The sequence below is a fragment of the Equus quagga genome, chromosome 7, assembly GCF_021613505.1.
Source record: "Equus quagga isolate Etosha38 chromosome 7, UCLA_HA_Equagga_1.0, whole genome shotgun sequence".
Taxonomy (NCBI): domain Eukaryota; kingdom Metazoa; phylum Chordata; class Mammalia; order Perissodactyla; family Equidae; genus Equus; species Equus quagga.
Genome location: NC_060273.1, coordinates 132,560,190 through 132,584,255, shown reverse-complemented (window position 1 = coordinate 132,584,255; position 24,066 = coordinate 132,560,190). Strand labels below are relative to the sequence as shown.

The following is a 24,066-nucleotide window of genomic DNA, read 5'->3' as shown; positions in this document are numbered from 1 at the left end:
CAAGTCTTAAAAATTACAAAAGAATGAAAGAAAAGTGGGAACCAAAGGAAACTAAAAAATAACTGGAACATATCCTGAAAACAGGTATATAAAAGGTGAATCAGATGGCAGGTTACTTATCCAGAAGCTTGCTTATGTAAATGCTCAGAAAACATCACATGACTAGGAAGTTTCAAATGCCCCCAGTATAATATAAAGGGGAAAAAAATTGCTCCTGAACAAAGATATATTTTCAAAGAAGGGGAGTATTTCTCTATATTTTGTAGTAGTTCTGCAGCACTGACTAGAGTTAACAGTCATTCTGACCTTTATCATTGGGACGGAGACCCACGTAGCCTAACAGGACAAATATCTTTCTCTGTACTAAACTTGACTCATATTTAACAACAGAAGCAACATTGTTTTTGGAGAAAATATCAACTGTTACAATTATCCTAAACAGCAATGCAGTGTCCTCACCAGCTATTTTCTTAGAGAGTTTTAACCAATTTATATGTGAAAATTACTCAAGAACAAAAAGGTTAATCTTAATTGGAGAGAAGCCTGCACCTACACAAATTTTCCTGCTGTCTAAACTGTATTTTCTCTAGCTAGGATTTCGGACTCATTTTTTGAATACGCAAAGGCTTTTCATAGCTAAGGCCACAAAGAGGCTGATCAGAGAGCATTTGGATGTAAAGTGCCATTTTTAATATCGGTCGTTTTGCGTTAAGATTGTCTTAAAGCTTGTCCCAGCGTTTGGGGAATTTTAATTTACACCAGTTCAGCCTTTCCACACACACCGGACACAAATTCCCCTTTGCTTTTATTATTCCGTTAAGAAAGGTAAAGTTTGTTCTACTTTGAATCGCTCGTTGCCAAATCGCTGCCAACCGATATCCAGGAGTCAGCTTCTCGTGCGCTGCAGAAACACGAGGGGTCAGGTCACCACGTGCCCGGCCCGGGGCGGGATGCGCGCCGCCCGCCCCGCCGCGTCCTCTGAGCGCTGTCTGCGGCCTGGGGCTGGGGTGCATGCCGCCTCCGCTCCGACACTCTGAACATCGGCCTGCGACCTCCCAAACCCGCGGACCTGGAGAGCAGAGCCGGCCTGTTTCCGCCAGGTGCCGCCAGAATGTCCAGGTGCAGGCTCGCTGGGGCGCACGCGCTCCGGCCCTTTCCCCCGAGGCGAAGAACCTGCGGGTCCGGCCCGCGGACAGGGCCGACTCCTCACCCCGAGCCCCGCACAGCCCCGCGCTCCCTGACCCCTCCAGGCCTTCCCCACGGCTGCCCGCCGACCCGCAGTCCGGAGCCGCGCGGCCCGTCCCTCGGGGAACTGCGGCCCAGGCGGTGGCGGGGAGCCGCGCGTGCGCAGAGAGGCGCCGGGCTCGCGAGGAAGCGCGTTTCCTGACATTTGGAGGAAGTGGCGCTGCGTCACTTCCGGCCTCCCTCTAGCTGCCATCTTGCGTCCCCGCGTGTGTGCGCCTAACCTCGGCTGGTCTGCCCGAGACCCCCTGAGCGCCAGCCCTAGTCCCCCGCGCGGCCCCATTTCCGCTCCAACAAGGTACAAAAAGGCTGTGGACGCCGGCGTGGGAGGAGGACGGGATCGGGGGCGGGAAGTGCCCGGAAGGAGCGAGACAGGGAGGGACAGGGCAGAGGAGGAGAGGAAGGCGATGCGACGGACAGGCGCACCCGCTCAGGCTGACTCTCGGGGGCGAGGTCGAGCCAGGGGCGGCTGCCCTGGGGGCGAGGCGACGCCGTCTCTTCCTCCACCTCGCGGCGGAACCCGGGGACAGGAGCCTCAGGTACCGCGAGGCTTGCGGAGAGTGGCCGGGCGGGCCCTGGCTAGGCCGAGGCCGGGCCGGGGCGGGGCGGCCGGGCGGGCGGGGTGCTGCGGGGCGCGCGCGGGCCGGAGCGCCTTCTCCGGCCTGCCCCGGGGGGAGGGCGCGGGAGGGGGTCTGGGCGGCGGGGGTCCCCGCGCTCCCCGGAACTGCGGTCGGGAGCCGGGCGGGTGGGTCTGGGGTCCAGGCCTCGGCCTGGGCGGGACGTTTGTCTCCTGCCGGGGTCTCGGGAAATCACGAGCGTGGAATGCTCGAGCGAGCCAGACCTGTCCCCGCTGAGGCTTTCGTGTTTTCTAGATGAAAGAAACTATCATGAACCAGGAGAAACTCGCCAAACTCCAGGCACAAGTGCGCATTGGTGGGAAAGTAAGTGTTAATAGTGTCTCTTTTTAAGTTTAGGGTCTTTTTTTTTTCTTTTGCATTTCTAACATCGTTGGCTTGTCACTTTGTCTCTAGAGGGCATTTCACAGAGCTAGCAAATCGGGGAGAGGGGGGTTAAATGAGATGCAATATAGTGTATCAGTGAGCCCTGCAGGCTGGATATTAAAAGAAAAAAAAGTGAATAGAGATGGAGAGCGCTTAAATTACAAGGTTTCTTTTACCGAAATAGATATTTTCAGTGTTACAGTGTTTTAAGTAGAACAAAAGTGTTTCCTCGTTTAATTAATAAGAGAATGTGTCATTTCAGTCACATCATCCTTGTGGCCATCATACCCCTGACTTGTTTTGGCATAAGTTGTATACAGTCAGGGCTTGTGTTTTTGTTTTAAATAACTAAGCCAGCTCTGATTTTGTTTCACCTGTGTTTTCAACTGTAGTTTAAGGTTCTGGATAATTGTTGTACTTAATAGTTAGAAGTCCCGTGTCCTTTGTAAATGAAGACCTTTCTGTAAATGCTTTCCTAGCTGGATGTGAGCCAGAGTAATTGTGTATTTTCTGGAATGTTTGAAGATGTCTGTCTTATAGGTACCTTCTGGAACGTAAGAGCAGTGACTGTCGATTTGAAAATGTTACCTAAGTAGCTGTCTTTCCATTTTTACTTTGTGATTCCACTACAACTAAAGGAATGAGACTGGTGGGCTTTTAAATAATCAGTTTTGGGTTAGTTGGTTTTTCCTGGTGGGTGCTGATCCCCTTCAAGGGGGTTCTTTTCTGAACTTGGTGACGTTTTTGGATTGTTCTCTAGGTGATTTACTTAGAAGTGCACTCTAGGCAGAGGTCTAGCGCGTTGTACTTGGCGTTGTGTTAGCACATTCCTAGTGTTTAACAAGGTGTGGTAGCCTGCTGGCACAGAGCGTGTCTTTACTTGGTAAAACTTGTAAAGCTTCCACACTACAAGTTTATTACCTATTAGTTTTTCCCAACTTTCAGCATTTAGCTTCAAGTAGAGTCTACTGTGGAATAGCCAAAAGCTGCATTTAGACCTGAACAATAAGGTGCACATTTGTAAATTCCTGGGCTTGGCCAGCAGTGCGTGGATCCTGAGCCTTTCTTTTTCTGAAGCAGTCTTCCAGATCAGCACCTCCTCGTTAACAGCAGTCATGTTTCTTGTTCTTTTTAGCCATTGTTATAAGCTGGGTGTGGCCTTCAAGTGCCAGAGAAACTCATCTTCTTTGTGGGTCAGTGTTTTGATGCTCTGACACTGGCGTATTTAGCCATCATCCCTTTTAGTACAGGATTCAGAAGGAGTAATTTGAATGATATGCTTGTGTGACATCTTTTTGTTGTTACCGTGATCTTCAGTCTTTAACTGGTGAGAGACATCATTCTAGGGCAAAGGAAGGTCGAGATTTTCTGGGATTCTTAAGGCTGATGTAGGATAAACTTTACTTGTTCAGTTAACAGAGAAAGTATTTTTGTCGTTGTTGTAATATGGAAGCATTTTCTTCACCTTTTAAGAAACCTGCTTATTATGAATGGTGCCTTAGAGAAAACGGCAAGTGTGCGGTGCTTCTAAGTAAGTTAAAATTTCGGTGTCTGATCGTAGCATTGATGGCAGCTTCATTATTTCAGTGAAATTGAGCTCTACGTATGGGAGGTGAGTGGAACCCGTGGAAGGTGCGCTGGTTGGTTTGTAGAATCCTGCATTCGTTCCTTGGAATGTCTTTTAGAGAAGGTTCGCTGGAAACCAGGTATCTACATGCGCACTCCAAGGTGATTTTCATCCCTAAAAGCTTTTTGGGATTTGGTAACCAATAATTTTTGTAGCTATTGATATTTTCCTCTCTGAACTGTGACTTCATTAGGGCTTTACTGTGCTTGTTCCTGAGAATACGAAATTTACGAGTTTTCAGCACCTAGGGCCCTGTAAGGCCAGTAGGGAAAATAGGGATCTTTTTTAAAAAATCTGTTTTCGTAGTGCAGTAGAAGCATTCCCAGAATATGGAGGCAGGAAGGCTGTGGCTTGGGGGCTGAACTGCAGTGTTTAGGGGAGGCGCAGAAGAGGTGGTGGATTGAACAGGATTTTAAAGGATGAGTCGGATTTGCTATGGCGGTGCCAGACGGTGAGGTAGGTGGGGGATAGCCTCTCCATGAAGAGACTTGGGGGCCATGTAAAGGGCTTGGCCTACATGAGAGTTATTAAAGAGTTTTAAGCAGAAAATGTGTGGTCACATTTGCCTGGTTCTGAAAGTTTCTGGGGTATATTTGAGGAGGAGATTGGAGACTTGGCATATATGTACGAGAAACCACAAGTTTTCCTGAAGGCTGTATTCATTTGTTCCTCAAGTTATTGCGTGCCTTCAATGAGCTAGGTACTATTTTCCATACTGGGTTTTGTAGCATTAAACAAAGTAGAAGCTCTCAAGGAGCTTACATTCTAGTGAGGGGAGACAGACAATAAAATATCCTTATCTCTTATAATAGTGAGTGTTATGAAGAAAAATAAACCTGGAGAGGTGGGAAGTGATGAGTGTGGGAGTTGCTGTTTTACAGCGGGTGGTTGGGAAAGGCCACTCTAGGAACAGAGATCTGTAGTGAGGGAGGGAGCCGTGTGGATGCTTGGGGAAGAGAGGAAGAGTATGTGCAAGGGCTCCAGTGTGGCCTGTTGACTGAGCAGCGAGGAGGTGTCTGGGTGAAGATGAGTACGCGTGTGACAGGAGGCGTGGTGAGAGCGGCGTGGCAGGGGCAGCGCGGGTGGTGTAGGGGCCTTGTGGGTTAAGATGAGAACTTCAGGTCGTGCTCTCGGGCGCTATAGACGTCTGTCTACAGACTCATTTGATTATGTCATACGCTAGCTTGCCTGTGAATGTTAATGGATGTTGATTTTTGTTTAATTAACGTAAAAACAGAAAAGGTGAACAGTTCTGGACATGGAGCTTCTAAATGAAGCTTACTTTAGGTTGACACGTGCCAACTCTTGGATCACTTCTAGAGCAGATAAGGTAAAAAGGAGGACTTTGAAAGGATCATCCCTTTACATCTGACAAAGCTAGATGCCTAGATGTTCTTAAGGGTTAGTAGACAGCTGCTTTTGTTGCCCACGTTTGGCTTCCATCCTTGCCTTGACCTGCCCGCTCGCTGCATCACCCTTGGTGGTTATGGTAATTTTCTACTACAGATCCAGAGGTCGGAAAGGAATTAGCAAGTGTTTCCATTTGAAAATGTCTCGTGCGAGGTATAAGTGTGTGCTGTGTTCTTCCCTTTCCTCCCCGCTTTAGGGAACTGCTCGCAGAAAGAAGAAGGTGGTTCATAGAACAGCCACGGCAGACGATAAGAAACTCCAGTTCTCCTTGAAGAAGTTAGGGGTGAACAACATCTCCGGTATCGAAGAGGCAAGTGTCAGATTTCATTTCTTTACACAACAAGATTTGGCTGAAAAGTTTAAGGTGTGTGCATTAAATGATTTTGCCTCTCCTTCTAGCAGAGGATTTCATATCCCTCTAAACGTTTCTGCTCTGTTAACGAGTGTCAGGGAGATGGTGGGGTGTGGAAGCGCTCTCCACTGCAGGCGGAATTGCACCTGCGCTTCCCAGTGAAGCACCAGATTAGTTAGCCCGACTTCAGTTCTTGCTTAATAAAATGCTTGCTTTTAAAGGGATTTTAGCGGGTGTTGCTAATTTAAAATTTTTCTTCTTTATAGGTGAATATGTTCACAAACCAAGGGACAGTGATCCACTTCAACAACCCCAAAGTTCAGGCGTCCCTGGCAGCGAACACGTTCACCATTACAGGCCACGCCGAGACCAAGCAGCTGACAGAAATGCTGCCCAGCATCCTCAACCAGCTCGGTGCCGACAGTCTGACCAGTTTAAGGAGACTGGCTGAAGCGCTGCCCAAACAATGTGAGTGTCCGGCCAGTGGCTTTACCTGCGCTTACTGATTTCTCGGTAGACGTCTAAGAACTCGGGGTGCAAAGTGGGTATGAACGCCTTTACATTTGGAAATGCAGGCTTTCCTCTAAAAAACATTAGTTTTTACACTGATTTTAAGCAAGTGTTCTTAGTGTGTTCAGTAATTTAGTATGGTGCAAACGTTATCCTTGATTCAGTGAAATGTTTTCTACTAGTTTTCTTGTTTTGGATCAGAAACTTAAAATTTTACCATTATCTGGTAATGATGAAAATATTAACTTTGGACTTTTTGTGTGTGTGTGAGAGGAAGATTAGCCCTGAGCTAACTACTGCCAATCCTCTTTTTGCTGAGGAAGGCTGGCCCTGAGCTAGCATCTGCGCCCATCTTCGTGTACTTTATACATGGGACGCCCACCACAGCATGGCTGTTGCTAAGTGGGGCCATGTCCTCATCCAGGATCTGAATCGGCGAACCCCGGGCCACTGAGAAGCGGAACATGTGACCTTAACCACTGCGCCACCAGGCCGGCCCCTGGACTTTTTAGTAACTGACAGTTTAGAATTCTTATTTAGAATTGTTGGAAATTACAAATTATCAAATTTCTTTGGTTGTATCTACAACTGCTATTACCAATGATCTTTAGAAATTAGCCTGCCAGTATTCTGCTCTTTTTAATTATAGTGTAATAAGGATTTGTTCGGGGCAGAAAGTCATGCAGTTGAATAAGTGTACATCGGGGGACGTAGCTACTTTATGCTGAGGCCCTCTGATTGACGTTTTGACAAATGGGAATGTAGAAGCAAGGCAGGCTCATTCTTTAGCCTGTTACTGAGTCCCCATGTTTTTCTAGGTGTTCTCTCACTCTGCTTCTATTTATATTTTTTTGTCAACATCGAGAGGCGTGAGGTTCTTAGAAAGTCTTAGGCCTTCAGAGCTGAGAAGGCTTCTGAAGTGTCCCACTGAAAATCGTACAGGGCTGGTACTGTGAGCTCTCGACTTGCACATGTGGTCCACTTTCTTGTGTAATGAAAGAACAGTGAATTCTGACCAGTCAAAGACACTTGTAATTTCTTGATCATTGTATCTTCATTTCAGTAAAGGTTCATTGAGCATCTCCCTTATGCCATGCACAAAACAACAGGGTGTTTGAGAAAACAGCATCTTCATTTGCCTCCCCAAATATACCTTCTCATAGTTGGTATGTGGGTTTACCTGGACCCTGGGGGTTCCCTGTCCTCATGGTGCCTCAGGGCCTGTGGTGGGCCAGAGAGAGCAAAAGGATTGTGTGGAATCTGATTTGTTGGCCCTTACTAGTTTTCTGGCTTGTTTGTAGACATCGGAATATCATGTTATTGCTAGTACTATAGATTAAATCCCAGATCTGTCTGTCGTCATCATGAATGTAAGTTATAATGACACTTGGCCTTTCATCTGTTCTTTTGGTTAATGTTTATTGAAGACTTAAAGAAACGCGTGGTAACGTGTACGTTTCCATTTCACAGCTGTGGATGGAAAAGCACCGCTCGCCACAGGAGAGGAGGATGATGATGAAGTTCCAGGTAGGAGCCTTCACTTGTGATTCAACTAGAGAACCTTAGCAAGGGAACATAAAGAGGCTTCGTACTGTAGGAAGGACTGCCTCAGGGGAGGTGGCGAGAGGGCCAACGGGGAGAGGGCGTCATGCAGCTCCTTGAATGGAAAATAACGTGGTGTTACTTAACTGGACGCTGTGTTTGTAGGCTTGGCTGTTTTCTGTTAGGGATCTACGTTAAATATGGAATAAATATGGGGTGTGTGTTGTGACCTAAATATGACACTAGCAGATCACAAATGACCCTTATTTCCTTCGAGATCCATAAATTTATGAGAAGGCATGGAGAAGTTGTTCAAATATCTTGGGACAGAACCATGCTAAAATGAGCAGAAAAACTCCTTTGGCAATCATGAGACATTTTTCTATCTTAGTTATTACTGGATAATTTATGTTGTTGTGAAACAAATATTTATTGGGCAGTAGAATCACTAGCCTCATAAATATTTCCACTTTGCATGGATAGGTATCCTTAAGAATCCAGGAAAACTCCAGAATGTGTGTCATGGTGTTCTTTGGTTCTGCCCCCCATGTTGACTAATGTGTTACATTGCTTAATTTTCATTGGAGTGAGATGGGAATGAGGAGGGTATATACATATTTTTTAAGCAGCATATTTATGTATCGGCAAATTAATGACTTCCCCTTTTTTTTAATTATGTGCCAAAACATACATTTCAGAATGTACCAAATGGATAGTGGTCTCATTGGAAATAAATACAAGTATTTAAATGTATATCCTGATTTAACTGCAGGATATATTTTTATTTCCCTATCTCCTCTTAAAATCTAATGATTATTTGTAGATTTGGCTTTTTTCTGAGTTTCTCCCTTTTTTCCCCCTAGATCTTGTGGAGAATTTTGATGAGGCTTCCAAGAATGAGGCAAACTGAACTGAGTCAACTTTTGAAGAAGCTCAGACTTGAAGAAGTTACTGGGAGCTGCTGTTTTATATTCTGACTGCTTTTTAAAATTTTGTTCATGGATCTGATAAAATCCAGATCTCTAATATTTTTAAGCCCAAGCCCTTTGGACACTGCAGCTCTTTTCAGTTTTGCTTAGACACGACTCATTCTTTGCAGCTCATTAAGCTGAAGAAGCCTGGGGATAAAGTTTGAAACAAAGGTTAATAAAGTTCTTTGCCTAGTATACGGTATTATTTTTATTTCATTGACACTGATTTGTACAGAAAGCAAAGTTGTTTATAGAAAGCTAATCATGGCATGTAATATGACTGATAATCTTTGATGGAATTTGATTAAAGATCTGAAATGACAGTACAATGTAACAAAGGTGGTATACGGTTCTCGTGTTTGAAAACCTTTCTCTCCAGCAGTCTCAGGGCTGCCGCGCTTCCTTAGTGAGTGAGCAAGGGTTTTTTCCTCTTAATGTTGTCTATATTGTAAGCACATGTTGAGTGCCTTATATATATTATCTCATTTGATTTTCTCTTCATTTAATCCTCATTCTATGCAGTGGAGACTGGTAGCTCCATTTTGTAGGTGTAACCGGAGGTTGCTTCAAAAAAGTGAAAGTAGTTAATCTCAACTCCTATGTAGGATATTCTGTAAGATACCTGCAAAGAAGTAGTGTTTGTAGTAGGAATGTGGCCTGTCTCTTCCTTAAGTGAGAACACTAAATGAATAGGCCTACTTTTTTCTCTTTAAAAAAATGTTTATGGGGCAGCCCTGTGGCCCAGTGGTCAAGTTTAGCACATTCTGCTTTGGTAGCCCAGGTTTGGTTCCTGGGCAAGGACCTACACCACTCATCGGCAGTCGTGCTGTGGCAGCAACCTGCATACAAAATAGAGTAAGTTTGACACAGATGTTAGATCAGGGTGAATCTTCCTCAAAAAAAAAAGTGTTAAAATTAATATACGGTGAAATTGACACAAGTATTATAGTTGGAAGAATTTTAACATAATGTAAGCGTTGCCATAGGATACTGAACTTCCATCATTCCCTCATATAGGCCTACTTAAAAAAATTGTGTTAGAAGTCATAATGTTGAAATAACTTCTAAAAATTTACAAATGGCAATTAAAACAATTTTGTGTAACCCTCATCAAGGCCAATTGAGGAAGAAAATTGTCTTAGTTTCTACTTGCAACAATAAGAATTTGTTTGACATTTCCATACCAATTTGCAAGGTACTGTACAGCTGTATCTAAAAGTCACTATTAGTTAACTACCGAAAATGAAATGCTGTGTAAAATATTTGCACATCTTAACATTGTTCCATTTTCTTCAAAGGGTGTGTATCAGTTCTGTTAAAGTACACTGCTACTGTAACAAGGACCCAAAGTCTCAGTGGTTTACAGAATTACAAAGTGTATGCACGTGTTTCCAGATGATTGTGGGTCAGGTTGAGCTCTGCTACATATTAACTCCAGGTCCCAGACTGATGGGGCAGCGTCTCTGGGGCACTCAGCCACCTGGCAGTGAGAAGATGGGTCATGTGAAAGCGCGGAAAATGGCTAACTTGGAGGGCAGAGGATGGGAAGGTGGAGGGGCCTGAGGGTCTGCCTTTCTGATAAGCTCCCAGGTGATGCTGATGCTGCAGGTCCGCTGGCCACACTTGGGTAGCACGATCAAAGATTTTCTCAACTTATCCCAAGAGATTGAGGTGACAGTGACAGGCTGACTGGAGTATGTGAAGAATGCCACTATGAGTATCCTTCCAGTCATTTGCCCTAGATCTATGCAGGAAAGGGACTAAATGGAGAAGTGCAATAGATTTCCAGGCTGGACAACTTGTTTCTTGCAGCAGATGCTGGCTAAGGTTAATCCTGTTTTGCCTGTACTCAGAGACTTTTCCCCCCACAACCCCTAAAAATGTTATTTCTTTGGTCCATTATTTAAATGATGTGGTGTGTATTGGTGGCTATGGATTAATAAGAAAGGTTTTTCTTGTAATTTCACTATCAGGATAGGCAGGGTTATGGCACACTTACAAGTAACTAAAAATTTTAGTTGCTACAAAGGTTTGTCCCCCTTAATGTTTGTAGTTTGCTTGTGGCTGGTCTCCACTTTACTCCAGGAGCAGCCTATAATTGGAACGTTGCCAGTCTCAGGACAGGGAAAAGAGATGGCAGACAACCAGCTGGCTTCTCAGACTAACATAAGGAAGTGATGCGTGTCAGTAATGATCCTATTTCATCAGCCACAGCAAGTCATATACATAGCCATCTGATTGCTGTGATGGCAGATATTTTTTAACAGTGATATAGTCTACCATGTCCTTCTAACTGTTCTTTAATTGCCCACAATTCCTGTGGCTATAATATGTTAAGCACTGTGCCACTTGTTTCATATCATCTCATTGAGTATCGTAACAACCCCCCACCCGCACCCCTAAAAGAGCCACAGTGTACAGATAAGGAAACCATCTTCAAAGGGTGAAGTTACTTATGATGGGTCACACAGCCCCTTAAGTGGTGGGATGAGATTCACATCCAGGTTTGCTCTTTTTTTTTTTTAAAGATTGGCACCTGAGCTAACAACTGTTGCCAATCTTTTTCTTTTTCCCCCTGCTTTTTCTCCCCAAATCCCCCCAGTACATAGTTGTATATTTTTAGTTGTGGGTCCTTCTAGTTGTGGCATGTGGGACGCTGCCTCAGCATGGCGTAATGAGTGGTGCTGTGTCCGCACCCAGGATCCAAACTGGCGAAACCCTGGGCGGAGCATGCGAACTTAACCACTCGGCCCTGTGGCTGGCCCTAGGGGTGCTCTTTTGACCTCAGTGTCTACTGGAGAAATTTCAGGCCTTGGCAGGCTGAAGGGGCAGATGGTTCTGATCTGGTCAATCTTTTGGCTGATGTCACTACTTGCTGGCTGTTGTCCACCACATTTTTAAGACTAGCCCTGGCTAGCTTTCAGCTGGATCTGAACCAGGGCTACACTAATGAAGAGATGGACATTGATTTTGATCTGAGAACTTGTGGGTTCATATCCTCTATTTGTTGAAATAATCGAACTGGCATACACTTGTGTCATCCTCATAATAACCTTGTGGTGCACAGGGCACAAAGCTACATTCTAAAATTTGGAAACAAGTTCAGAAGTAGGCTGAAGGTCACTAAAGTTTGGGTCTGATTTCTAATCATTTTTTTCTCCATTACGTAACAGTGGCCTGATGTTTTAGTAGCCCCCTGCCTCCATAAGATTCATATGTCAAAGTTTTTTGGAGCGAAGTCTTAAGAGAACTAATAATAGTTTTCAGCTTTTCCAAAGCAAAAATTAGAAAAGTCTTCTCTTCACATGAGTTTTCGTCACTCCAATCAGCAGTGTTGAATGCCATTTTTGCAGCGAGTTCTGGGAACGCAGGCACAGTCGGTAAAGAAAACAGTATCACATCTCCCGCCTGAACGCTCTGGGCACTGTAAAACTAGACAACCTTATTTTTAAAACCTTTGCTGTTAAAATGTCAAGATGGACTGGGAAAGATGCTATTGGAAAAGAAATAGCCCTTTGGATCTTAAAACTTAGTGAGAACTGTCCAAGGGGAAAATTGCAGATGTTTACCAAAGATTCTACACGTTTGGGTGAAAGAATTTGTACTTTGAAAAGCCAAGAAAAGTACTACGTCTCTCCATCAGCCTGAAAATAAACATACTGACATACTACATAAACAAGGAAGGGTCCATATGAGTTTGTATGTTCAATAAGCAGGGAAGGAATCAGGATTTGCTGATTGGCAGCTAGCAAGAAGAAAAGGATCTGTTTATACTTTTAGCCTTTTGTTGTCAATGCATTGTTAGATAACATGCAACTCCTAGGAAGCATTTCTACTTCTGCCCTCCATCATGGCCAGACAAAAGGCAGGAAATGGTCTATTTAGGGAACCATATTTCTGGTAAGTCTTTTACATACTGAGCGGGGCCATGATGTATTGGAATTGTATCTCCTGCCGTGGTTTTAGAATAATCCAGCCTCGCCAGATCGTAAAGTGATCAGGGTCCTGCACAGTGTTAGCGCACCGGGGAGAACACTGTGGGAGGCAAAGAGGAGAGCGGGGAGGAGGGGCAAGCAAGTGCCAAAGGTTAAGTAAACAGAAAAATCTTCAAGAGCCAAAGCATTCAAGAGACTTTTCTTTGATCTTTATCAAAATTCCTGAAGAAATCCAAGAGGAATTTGATACCAGGCAAGAGTTGTCCATCAACATTATTTCCTTTGTTAATCTTTGCAAATCTGGCTTTATTTGCTTCTTAGCTGGAGAACTTGCCTACTTTAAATATGCAAACTACTAGAAATGATCCAATTGCGTGATGGTGGATGTAAGTATCCTTAGGAAGGTTTCTAAGTAGGAGTCAGTTTATGTGGTTGAAATGTAAGGGTAGCCACTCCAAGATCCCACAAAAACATCAGTTACATATTTTCGTTTTTACCTGATTGAGCTGAACAATCACCACAGTCATTTCTTGTGTCACACACCTTGTCCACATATGTCCAAGGCTTCTGGTTGGGACACTTGAATGTCAAGTTTTGTGGGAGACTGCAGGGCCTTTGGCCTACGTTAGACAAAGGCGTTATTTCTAATAGCAAACGTGTATGATAATGTTTTAATTATAATTCTAAATTTTAGCTATTAGTTGCTGGTGACTATTCCTTTTTTTTTTCTTTTTTTCTTTTGGTGAGGAAGATTGTCCCTGAACTAACATCTGTGACAATCTTCCTCTGTTTTGTCTGTGGGACACCACCACAGCATGGCTTGATGAGCAGTGTGTAGGTCTGCACCTGGGATCTGAACCTATGAACCCCAGGCCGCCAAAGCGGAACATGAGAACTTAACCACCATGCCACACGGCTGGCCCCTGTTTACTGTTCTTTAATCTTGATTATTTGTCCACCTCACCGCAGTAGGTGGCAGATTCATCTTCACTGTGACTACAGTCCAGCTTGCTGCTACAAAGCAGAGAGGGTAACAAGCAAGTAGTGAGGTCATCACACAAGAAGCCAAGGCACTGTGAGGCTGTTCTGCGTTGTCGATAGGGCAGATGTGGAGATTTATAAGACAAGCACTGGATGATGATGCACATCCCTGGCCACGGACATGAAGCTGTGATAATACAATAACCTGCCTGCTCCTTCCCCTTCTGCTGCTTTCCATTGTTCTTTGTCCCATTATTTCTTCTCCCTTTCTTTATTTTCTTCCCCTAGTCTCTGAAACTCTCTAGACCCACTTTGCTTGCATTTCTTGCAATACCACTGGCATTTGGGCAAACAAGTGTGGACTCACTCCTGCCTGACAAGGAACCCAAGGTGGAGGGAGTCAACAAGCCTGTGTGAACTTGGCCTTGGGTCGGTTCTCTGCAGTCCCACCCGTTTTCTTAGCTGGAAATGGGAACAAAGAGAACTTGCTTCACCAACCTCAAGGGGGCGCTGTGAGTTAAACTGACGTCATTGTTGAAATGCAATGAAACCATTCTTCAAAAATGAGTGACAGTTTGTCAAAATAATGTGATGGTATTAAAAAAAATTTTTCTAAGTACGGTAAAAATCTCATGGAAGTTAAGGTGTAAATAGCAGATTGATAACACTTATATCTCAAACATATTTACACCCAAAATAATGTATCTCCAGGAACTTTCAGTTTTGGTGCATACAGTCGTAAACAGGCTGAAAGTATGTTTGATACCTGGGTCAGAGTTGGTGAGGCCTTGGTGCAGGTGAGCTTTGCATCTTGAAAGTTTTGTAGTTGAGCCTAGGTTGACAATTAAGAGAGAGAACACCACAGTTTGTTAAGTTCCCTTAATCCATGAGGTGCTTGGCATGGAGATTGTCACTGATATCGCTCAAATTACTAACAATATTTCACATCCCACCCACCCTAATCCTGAATTATACGCTCTTCTGTACTGCTCAGCACTGTTCCCCCAGTCTCCCTAATTACAGCAGAAACTCCCTGAAGGTAGAGACCACGTCCTCTGTGAGCTTCAGAGCTGGGCAGCCCTGGATTGGAATTCTGGCTTGTCGACTTACCGACAGCATGATCTTGTGCAAGTCACCTGACCGCCTTGAGTCTCTGTTTGTAATGGTGACAGCAACCACCACCTCTCACGACTGTTGAAAAGGATGAAATAAAGATGATGTGTTAACTGTCCGGAGCAGGGGTTGGCACATACCACGTGCCCGTCACCCATTATCAGGAGACTCACCCATTTTGAAAATAGATGAGGAATAAATATACTGTTGTTGGTTGAGTGAGTTGTTGACAGATCCATCACCTAGGGGAGACACATAATTGCAGGTTTCACAGGTATCCCAAAGGTGATCCCAAGACCCATCAGAGAAGCCCTAAGTCCAAGTACAAGGAATGCCATGCCGGAGACACTGCCTGGTGGGAGGCGAGCGCTGCTGTGTCACAGCAAAACACAAATGCAAAGAACGAATTTTCATTTCAGGGCAGAGGCTCATGCTGGGGACACAGTGCTAATGAGCCAGCTGATACCTATGGTTATGTCAGTGTGAAAGGCAGGCACCAAATTACAGGACCCTAGAAGGATGCTCTGAGCTGTCGTGGTGCTTTCCTGTCCACAGTTGCTCAGTCAAGCTTCTGGGTGCCCAGCCTCCCGAGGAGTGAGAGTGGCTCCCCCTGGTGTGAAAGTGGAGCTCTAAAATGAAGAAGCAGGGCTGGTCAGGGCAATCCCTCAGAGGTTTCAGTGATGTAAGTGGGACTCTCTCACCTCAAACCCAGGTCCCCCGGTTCTGTCTCCAGGGCTCTGTCTACTCCGCCAGGGTTTCCCAGACCTGGTTTTCAGGCCGCCTCTATCCAAATCAGTGCAGGAAACGCAGACTCCGGGCCCCACCCCAGACCTAGAGAATCGGAATCTTTAGAGGGTGGGGCAGGGCTCCGCAGGTGTTTTGAGCACTCAGGTCAGTCTCGTACACATGGAAATCTGGGAACTAACAGTCCTATGCCAAAGAGGAAACGCAGGCTTCGGTCTCGGGTTCCAACCAGACGTTCCCAGGGATGCTTGCTTGGTGGTTTCTGGAGTCAGCAGTCCTTGGAGAGCAGGAGAGACGGCTGCTTCCTCTAGAGCAGTGTGGCACCAGGGGAACTTGCCTGACCGGTGTTACTGGCACCCAGGAAGAGAAGACAGGGAGCTGCCACTGCTCCTGGGCGTTCGGCAGAGGCCAGCCCGCAGCACTTCCCTGCACAGTGAGGCTCCCTCCGATGTTTCTGAGGTCAGCCACCCACCGGCCAGAGGCCCTGACTGTCTCTGAGCCCACTTCAGGGGCCTGAGTCTGCAGTCATGGGATTTCCTGGGCCTCCACCTAAGGAATTAGCATTCAAAGCCACTTGTGGGTAAACAGTATGTTTTGATAGAAGAGAGATGAGGTGGCATTTTTTATGGGAACCTCTCCTAGACTCTTAGGGTTTTTGTCCCTTTGGAAATACATCAAGTATAAAAATTAATTCTGTTATCTCTAACAGCTAATAGCGCTTCAGAATCAACAGCTCTGTCACGTAGCTATGAATATTCACATTATTGGTGAAGAAACTGAGGCTTCAAGAATCTAAGTGTCGCAGACAGCAAGTGTAGAAACAGGGACTGGAACTCAGGCAGACACTCCTAGTTTTTCTGCCCCACCACAGCGCTCCACTGAAGACTCTCCTCTGCTGGGTCACAAAAACCTGCCAGCCCTCGCTCCCTAAGCCGGGGCCTCCTGACCCTGGAGCCAGTGTTAATTTGTCCTTCCCACAGTAGCTGTAGCTTTTAAAATGTTCTTACTCTTTGATTTAGAAATCCCACTCTGGGACTCTATCCCGTGCACATAATTGGATATATAGAAGAAAGCTTTATGTAGAAAGATTTTTTACATAGTGTAATTTTTAATAGGAAAAACTAAATGCTAAACAATGCGAAAACACCTCAGTCACTTTAAATATTACACACCCGTTTACTAAAAGCGATCAAATAAGCTACTCGGTTTTCTATATGATGGATCCTCGACTGTTTAAAACAATCATATAAAGACACTAAGTGTGAAGACAAAGCCCAGGCAGTCAGCAGCGGCTGTCTCTGGATTGTGATTCATTTGTTCATCATTCATTTCTGCAGCAAATATTTGTGGAACATCTGTGTCAGGCGTGTGCCAGGCTCTGTAGACACGATAATGAACATGACAGATGTAGCCTTGGCCCTTGGCAAGTGGACAGTCAATGTGATGGTTAGCAAGCAGGTTTGCGTCAGAATCACCAGGGTGTGCTTCTTAAAAATTCACATATCCCACACTTCACCCCCGAAGGTCGAGGTTCCCTGAGTGTGGGTGGTGTTGGGACATAATATAATTTTTTTACAAAGCTCCCTTAGTGATTCTGAAACACAGCCAGGATGATAGGTACTCTTCTAGAAGTCTCCAACCTTCAGTAACAGAACAAATAAATGAAATAAAATGAGCATCACCCCACAACATATGAATATTTATTTATAAATTCTATGCCTGTACTAGTCCACTAATGTATTATGTATATTGTAAGATATTGTCCAAAATTGAAATTTAAGAAGGGTGAAATGAAATACACTATGTGAAAATAGCAATTCTAATTTCTCCCTGACCCCACTGGATCTTCCTGTACGTCCTGAGAGATTCATCTGGAAATTACTTCTCTCTCTAAAGGATAAGGAGGCTGTGAGTGGTGAAGAAGAAAGGAATCGACTTTCAAGAAGTCATTACTTATTCAGTAGGACGGCCCTCAAGGGGCTTCGAAAGGCTCATGCAAACGCTAATCATTAAAACAGAGTTAGACACTAAAATAGACCTGTGACATTACAGTGGAATCAGAACGACACAGCCTGTCTTTATTACCTGGGGGGCTGATGTGTAGTCGGAAATCATTCCATTGCGGGTCATCGGCCTTGAGGAAGCTTCACGGGGATCTGTGGGCCCTAAAATCCATCTTAGCTAAGCCATACCAACCAAGAAAGAGGGAAAAGGGATTGTGCAGACTCAAAGGTGAACAGGGGTTTCCACGAGGCCTGGGGCCCGACACCTGCCGTGAGTCAGGGCCAGGCTAGGGCAGCTGGTCCTGAGGAGGGGCTGAGGCTGGGATGCTGAGCGGAGCTGCCCGGAAGGCAGTCAGCCGTGCGCCTGCGCAGTATTTCCTCGCTGGCTGCTGAGACGTCGTCAGATGCAAGGCCAGATTCCGCCCTGAAGAGAGCAGCAGAGAGCAACAGACGGGCCCTGACTCCCCAGGCTCCTCTCAGCCCGCTCACCGGTACCCACCACCCTTCCTGGTCAGCAGCCCCATGGACAGGAGGGACCCCGAGGGCCAAGGGATGCTCGGGACTGTCCCACGCTACTCAGGATGACTGGCCAGGACGTTTTAAAGCGTTTGGAGGTACATCTGCAGCCGCTCGGCCCTGCCACTGTGATCGTGCTTTCCGTGGCTAAGCAGTGTGAGGGTCGTTTCAGCCCCCGCAGATGCCCTCTCATTTACTTTCAGAGGGAACCCGGGAGGTAAGTGGATTTGCAGGACGGTTCATAGGTGAGGAAACAGATGCGCCAAGACGTGAACACTTGCCCCACCTTCCATAGCTGGTTAGTGGCAGGGCCGGACTCGGGCCCAGGTCTCCTAAAAGCAAGCAGAGTAACTTCTCCTGCTGAACTCACCTTTCTTAGCGGTCTTCGGCCGCTTCTCAAGAATCAGCAAATTCCGTATGAGAACGCAAATTTTTGTCTTCATTGTGGTGGTAATCTGTAACCGTTATTAAAGCATGTTCTGAATCCCATGGATGACCACAACTGACTGGTGGCGTGTATCATCCGGGTCTTTATTTATTGTGTGTTTATCCTTCACTGTGCTTAGCTTTGAGTTTATACCAAGTGAAACGCAGCTGACTTCACGGTGTATACCCTGTCACAGAGATTTTTTGGCAGCAGGCTGAACACAGAAATGTGGTGGGGAAATCGAGTCACCTCAGGACACACAAAATACAGGCATGTCCGATGAAAAAGTAACTTGCCCTGTGACGTCCGTGTTCACATTTCCAGGAGATGCACACTGTGGTCTCAGGCTCTGAAAATATCCACTTTCAACCGTTCAGCTAACAGTAATTTTAGTGGTAGGCATGCCTGGAAGAATGGGTCTGTCCTGGAGTCAACACTAATTGGATTGCCCAGTGAATGCAGACCAGTATCTTCACATAGAAGAGAACCGCACCGTTATGAAGTGATGTCGCTTTGCGCACTCACAGTGTCGGCTAACTGGAAGGTTTGCCTCTCCTGAACCCCACACGGAGGCTGGGATGTGTCGAGACTCCTGGTTGTGAGCAGACAGGCATATTCGGGGTTGTGTTTTCAAATTCACAATAGGGAAACAGACTAAATATGTGACCAGACCTGAACTAACATTTTTCTACCATTAACCCCAAATTGGCAATTTAGTTTCTGCGAGACAATACAGTAGTTTCCCCCGTCCGAGGGGGTGCGTTCCAAGACCCCCTGTGGATGCCTAAAACTGTGGATAGTACCGAACCCTATACGTCCAGACTTATGATAAAGTTTAACTTATGAATCAGGCACAGTAAGAGAGTAGAGGCGCTTTGGGGCCATTATTAAGTAAAATAAAGGTGACAACACAAGCGCTGCAACACCTTGACGGTTGATCTGATAACCGAGATAGCTTCTAAGTGACTAATAGGTGGGTGGTGTATGCAGTGTGCTTCCGCTGGACAAGGGGATGGTTCACGTCCTGGGCAGGACAAACCAGGATGGCTCGAGATTTTATCACCCTACTCAGAACAGTGAGGAATTTAAAACTTATGAATTGTTTAGTTCTGGAATTTTCCATTTAATATTTTCAGACCGAAGTTGACTGTGGGTAACTGTAACCATAGAAAGAGACATCATGCATCAGGGGGACTACTGTACCATCCACTCATCTATCTCGTTAAATTAATATTGCAAATTTGAATTTTATTAGTTTAAGGTATTTGATTTCAATTTTGTTCTGCAATTGTATAGTGATCTCTAAACAAAGAGTTTATACATTGTTTTATGGTTGTACATATTGAAATAACATTACAATAAAAATTGAAATGATAATTGCATGGTGAGAGTCAAGAGCCTGCAGTAATTTTCCAAGAAAGTGAAGGCGTCCATTCAGTACATGGGTTTGAGAAGCCGGCCCGTCCCCTTGGCAGTCTCGCTGCATCCCCTCCCGGCTCCAGGCTGGCTCACCTGAGAGCTGCCCAGATTCCTTTCTTCCTCTTTCTTCCTCAGCGATATCAGCCCCAAGTCTTCACTTACTGAGCCCCAGGGCCCATCAGGGGACTGTCCTTCTTGGGAAATGTTTTGAGACCGTCATCTAGTTGTATTACCTTACTTTACACATGAAGACTCTGGGGCCTCGATGGATAAAGGGACTCCAGGTCAAGGTCACTGGAGACTGCAGCCAGCATTCCTGACCCTCAGCCTGGGACCAGATGCATAGGAAGAGCAGAGGGAAGCACCGTCACTATTTCCCATGGGCCCTAATATGGGAGGGGACAACGCAGGCACAGCGTAAGGCTTGGCGAGAGGGGCAGTTACTGGTGCGACGTGCTGCCTGAGCCTTCCAGCGTCTGCGCAAGGCTGAGTGATGAAGGGTATGGTCACTGGAGTCAGCAAAGCTGCCCCTGGACTTGGATCTGCCAAGAGGAGCTGGGGACCTGGGGCGCCATTGCCCTCTGCAGGCCTCAGCTTCCTTTTCTGTAAAATGGTCAGGGTCACAGCAGAATTTCAGTGTCTCCCGATCTCCCTTGAGGATAAGAATCCCTTGGAGTGTTTCTCAAAAACCCACATTCCTTGGGCTGTGGAATATCTGTGGGGAGATGCCCAGTAACCACAGGCTACCAGGGGCCTCAGCTGCTTATCATCAGGGAAACACAGGACCAGATAAGCCCGGGGGCCTCTGCCACCTCCCATTCTGCGTCAGCAAAAACCCCTGATACACTGCGAGTGCGATGCTGAGAGGAAGGACCTGGAATCAGCCCCAGCCCTTCACCCCCACCTACACGGTCAGTGAGTCACTCAGCAAGTCTCTGAGGGACTGGGGCAACGAGATGGAGGGGCTTTAATCAGAGGAATTAACTGAGAGAGGGCGAGGGCAGGCCTCCCAGGAGAGACGAGGACGACCGTGCAGGAGCAGCAGGGTGGCTGGGGTTAGACCCGTGGGCCGGCCAGAGCCTGCAGTGCAGCTGTCTGCACCTCCATCAGGGCTTCGAGTGGAGCTGGCTCTGTGGTTCTGCTTCAGAGGACGAGCGTCTGTCTGTCCAGTGTGGCGTGTAGATGAGTGGTGGCCCGGCTTCAAGGGGATCAGCTTGGCTCCCCCGGTGACAGTTCCTAACTCTATAGGAGGCCACATTCCCTTTTCTGTCTTAATGAGCAGGGACACCATCCTGTCAGAAATAGACATGCAGAAGTGAGGGACATAACAGAAAAACTATTCTGATGCTTGTTAAGCTACTGCGGTAGGGGAGAGACTGACCCCAGCTCTGACGACAGCAAAGACGACAGGGATTTATGGCCAAGGAGCAGAGTGCGGGGCCAGTGGAGGGGAGGTTACTAAGAGGAACTTGATTCTACCTCAGGGGAGGGGTATTCCTGATAAACTGGCTGAGCAGGACGGTGCTCAGGAGGCCAAGGGCAAGGTCAAGTCCAGAAGAGAGCTGGGAGGAGCCTGAGCAGGCTTGGCCAGGGGCGAATGAGTTAATAAAACACTCGGAGGATTGTGAATTTGTCTCTGTGAGGCTCACGAGGCGGGCTGAGAGGAAGAACCATCAGAGGGTAAATACGGAGGCTGGACAGGGGCTTGCACTGCATGACGGGTGACGTTCATAATAGTACGAAGGGAATAATTATAGCTCTCGTGTTATTTTCCACGTGGCAGTCATTTTACATACGTTATTTCAAATCCTTAGAGAAGCCCTCCAAGACGATGTTATTATTTGAATTTTATGGGAGAGGAAGCAGGCTCAGAAAAAGCCTTGTCAAAGTCAGGAGTGGACCCCGGCTCCATCGGGATCTAAACTCCGAATATTTTCACTGTGGCATGAATCTTATCTATAGAAATTGTAGAGTGAATGAATTCGTAAAGTTAGTGAATGAATGAACACATGGACTTGATTTCAGGTCTAGGGTAGGTTTCAGATAAAATGAGTCCTTCTGTCTCTAACAAGCCCCAAGAGTTGTGTGCGCCTCTTCTGCATGCTGACTTCTCCCTCTGCCCTTGTCTCGCCGCCTCATAGTGTCAATTTTTTTCACTGTGACCGAGCTGCTTCACAGGAAGGGTGAACTGGCCCCAATCCTGGTGACTTAGTGGCCAGCTGAGCCCTGGGAAACCCTGGACCTGAGGAGGACTGACTGTGTCACTCAGACCTCTGTAGTGTGTGGATGCCCTGGCGCTACTGACTTCCTTTGCCCTTTTCTGCCTAAGGCCACCGGTCCAAGTGCTGACAGGAGAGAGAATGCCTATGACCTGCCCCTTGGTCTGCCGTCTGTGCTGAGGTAGCCTGTTTCCAGAAACGCACCCAAATGGCTGGAAATATGAAGAGCGAATCCAAGCCATCAGAAATGTCGGCTCCAACTCCAGCAAAGAAGGATAAACAAAATCTTTCTAAACTAGGATTATTTTTCTTTGCTTTTCCAACTGATGGAAGATAGGCTTTCAACACAGGAATGTTCTATTAAACTTTTTCTGCTAGGCTCCGTTGTTTTGTTAATCAAGCATAGCCTCTTTACATCTGTATTGCTAATTGGCTTCTTTCAAACCATGTTGACATTTTAGTTGCTTTTGAACCACCTTTTCTTTTTTCTTTTCATGAGATAAGTTCTATCTTATCAGCTCCTTTGAAGATTGGCTGCCTTTTTGGGAATATTTTTATCCTACTGATTTGTGTGCCTATAAAACAGACAGTGAGAACGGATGGACAGAAGGCTGGGGTGGAGAAGAAGGAAATAATGATCTGCCCGGTGCAAAGTGTGCACTTGCAAGTTTCTGTGTATGCCACAAACTACAGGAGGTCATGAAATAATGGTGTGAGCTATTTAAAATGGTGTAGAGGTTTTGTGTCCATCTCAGCCTATGATAGTGATGCTATCAGCTAGGAATGCCTGGGGCACTCCCCTGGGCCCTACCTGTGACAGTTCCTAAAGACATTTCCCGGACCTGCCCTCCAGGTGTGCCCCAGTAACAACCATGAGGGAACTGTGGGAAAACAAGGCTTATTACTCACAAGTCCTGAAGGGTAGATGGCATGCTTGGGGCCACACAGCAAGGTCACAGGTAGCGAGAGACCTGGAGGTTTCTGGGGACCCGGATTCTGCCTTTATTGGAGTCGATGGTGGGGTGCCTAGGGTTTTGTGGGTTTACTCTTTATTGGCAAATTCAAAGCTAAGATTAAAATATAACCTAGGTCCTAGGATTATGATCTGATCCCCATTTAAAATCAACTCTTATTGTGGTTGTATCTTGCTTCATTCAAGGAAGTCATTGTGTATTTCGTCAAATCTAAAGTGCTTTTGAGGTTGCTGTTGCAGACAAGGAAGAAAGAGTCCTCTGCTCTTGTAGGTTCTTCTGGCTGGTCTGAGAATTAAATTGACATGAGACAGAAGAGGAAAAAATCAAACAAATTTAATAACACGTATACATGAGAGAAACTCAGGAAAACTGAGTATCTCACTAAAATTACCAAAGCCGCCACCTTTAATACCATCTTCAGCTAAAGACAAAGGAGGATGTTGGGGGCAGTGGTTTGGACTTCAGAGGGGAGGAAGGCAATTTACATGGAGATGGAAAAGCAAATGTTTGGTAAACAAACATTTGCCATGCCTTGCAAAGACAATGAGACAGGAGAGGACTTTGATCAAATGGGCTTTGCTAGGTTCCTCCCCATGTACCACACCTAGTTTATATTATGTTACACATATCTGTGGCATTAGCTCCTTCCTGGAACAGGCCTTCTGTCTTAAATTCTTTTAGGCATTTAGAGAGGAGGTCAGAGTTTCCTCCTGAGGCTTTTGTTCTTAAAAATAATCAAGCCAGGGAGCTGACCTGGTGGCATAGTGGTTAACTTCACATGCTCCACTTTGGTTCTCAGGTTTGGATCCTGGGTGCAGACCTATGTACCACTCATCAAGGCACGCTGTGGCAGGCATCCCACATACAAAATAGGGGAAGATTGGCACAGATGTTTGCCCAGGGCCACTCTTCCTCAGCAAGAAAAAAAAAAAAATCAAGCCTCAGGCTGGCCTGATGGTATAAAGTTTTCATGCTCTGCTTCGGTGGCCCAGGGTTTGCAGGTTCAGATCCCAGGCACAAACCTATGCACTGCTCATTAAGCCATGCTGTGGCGGCATCCCACATATAACATAGAGGATG

General features: G+C 46.0%; 2 protein-coding genes across 3 annotated transcripts; one reads left to right on the top strand and one right to left on the bottom strand.

Annotated features, from left to right (window-relative positions):
- Nucleotides 1–585: 585 nt before the first annotated feature.
- LOC124242843 (collagen alpha-1(I) chain-like) lies at nucleotides 586–1,525 on the bottom strand. Its single transcript, XM_046668221.1, has 2 exons — nucleotides 1,070–1,525; nucleotides 586–901 (listed from the first exon to the last, which is right to left on the bottom strand). Exons 1-2 carry the CDS (start codon nucleotides 1,523–1,525, stop codon nucleotides 887–889), a joined length of 471 nt encoding a protein of 156 aa, XP_046524177.1. The 3' UTR covers nucleotides 586–886.
- On the top strand, nucleotides 1,410–8,850 carry BTF3 (basic transcription factor 3). Of its 2 annotated transcripts, none has more exons than XM_046668220.1 (6): nucleotides 1,410–1,540; nucleotides 2,115–2,183; nucleotides 5,477–5,590; nucleotides 5,899–6,100; nucleotides 7,613–7,669; nucleotides 8,548–8,850. In XM_046668220.1, the coding sequence occupies exons 2-6, from the start codon at nucleotides 2,115–2,117 to the stop codon at nucleotides 8,592–8,594; spliced, it is 489 nt and encodes a 162-aa protein (XP_046524176.1). In that variant the 5' UTR covers nucleotides 1,410–1,540; the 3' UTR covers nucleotides 8,595–8,850. The 2 variants fall into 2 exon arrangements, with proteins under 2 accessions (XP_046524176.1, XP_046524175.1); XM_046668219.1 differs by lacking the exon at nucleotides 1,410–1,540 and adding an exon at nucleotides 1,571–1,781.
- The last annotated feature ends 15,216 nt before the right edge of the window (nucleotides 8,851–24,066 follow it).

Excerpts from the sequence above, each read along its gene's own strand:
- LOC124242843 (XM_046668221.1), bottom strand. The coding sequence starts at position 1,525 with ATGGGGCCGCGCGGGGGACTAGGGCTGGCGCTCAGGGGGTCTCGGGCA.
- BTF3 (XM_046668219.1), top strand. The coding sequence starts at position 1,650 with ATGCGACGGACAGGCGCACCCGCTCAGGCTGACTCTCGGGGGCGAGGT. Across the intron at positions 5,591-5,898 it reads ACATCTCCGGTATCGAAGAG|GTGAATATGTTCACAAACCA; the intron begins GCAAGTGTCAGA and ends TCTTCTTTATAG. Across the intron at positions 6,101-7,612 it reads TGAAGCGCTGCCCAAACAAT|CTGTGGATGGAAAAGCACCG; the intron begins GTGAGTGTCCGG and ends TCCATTTCACAG.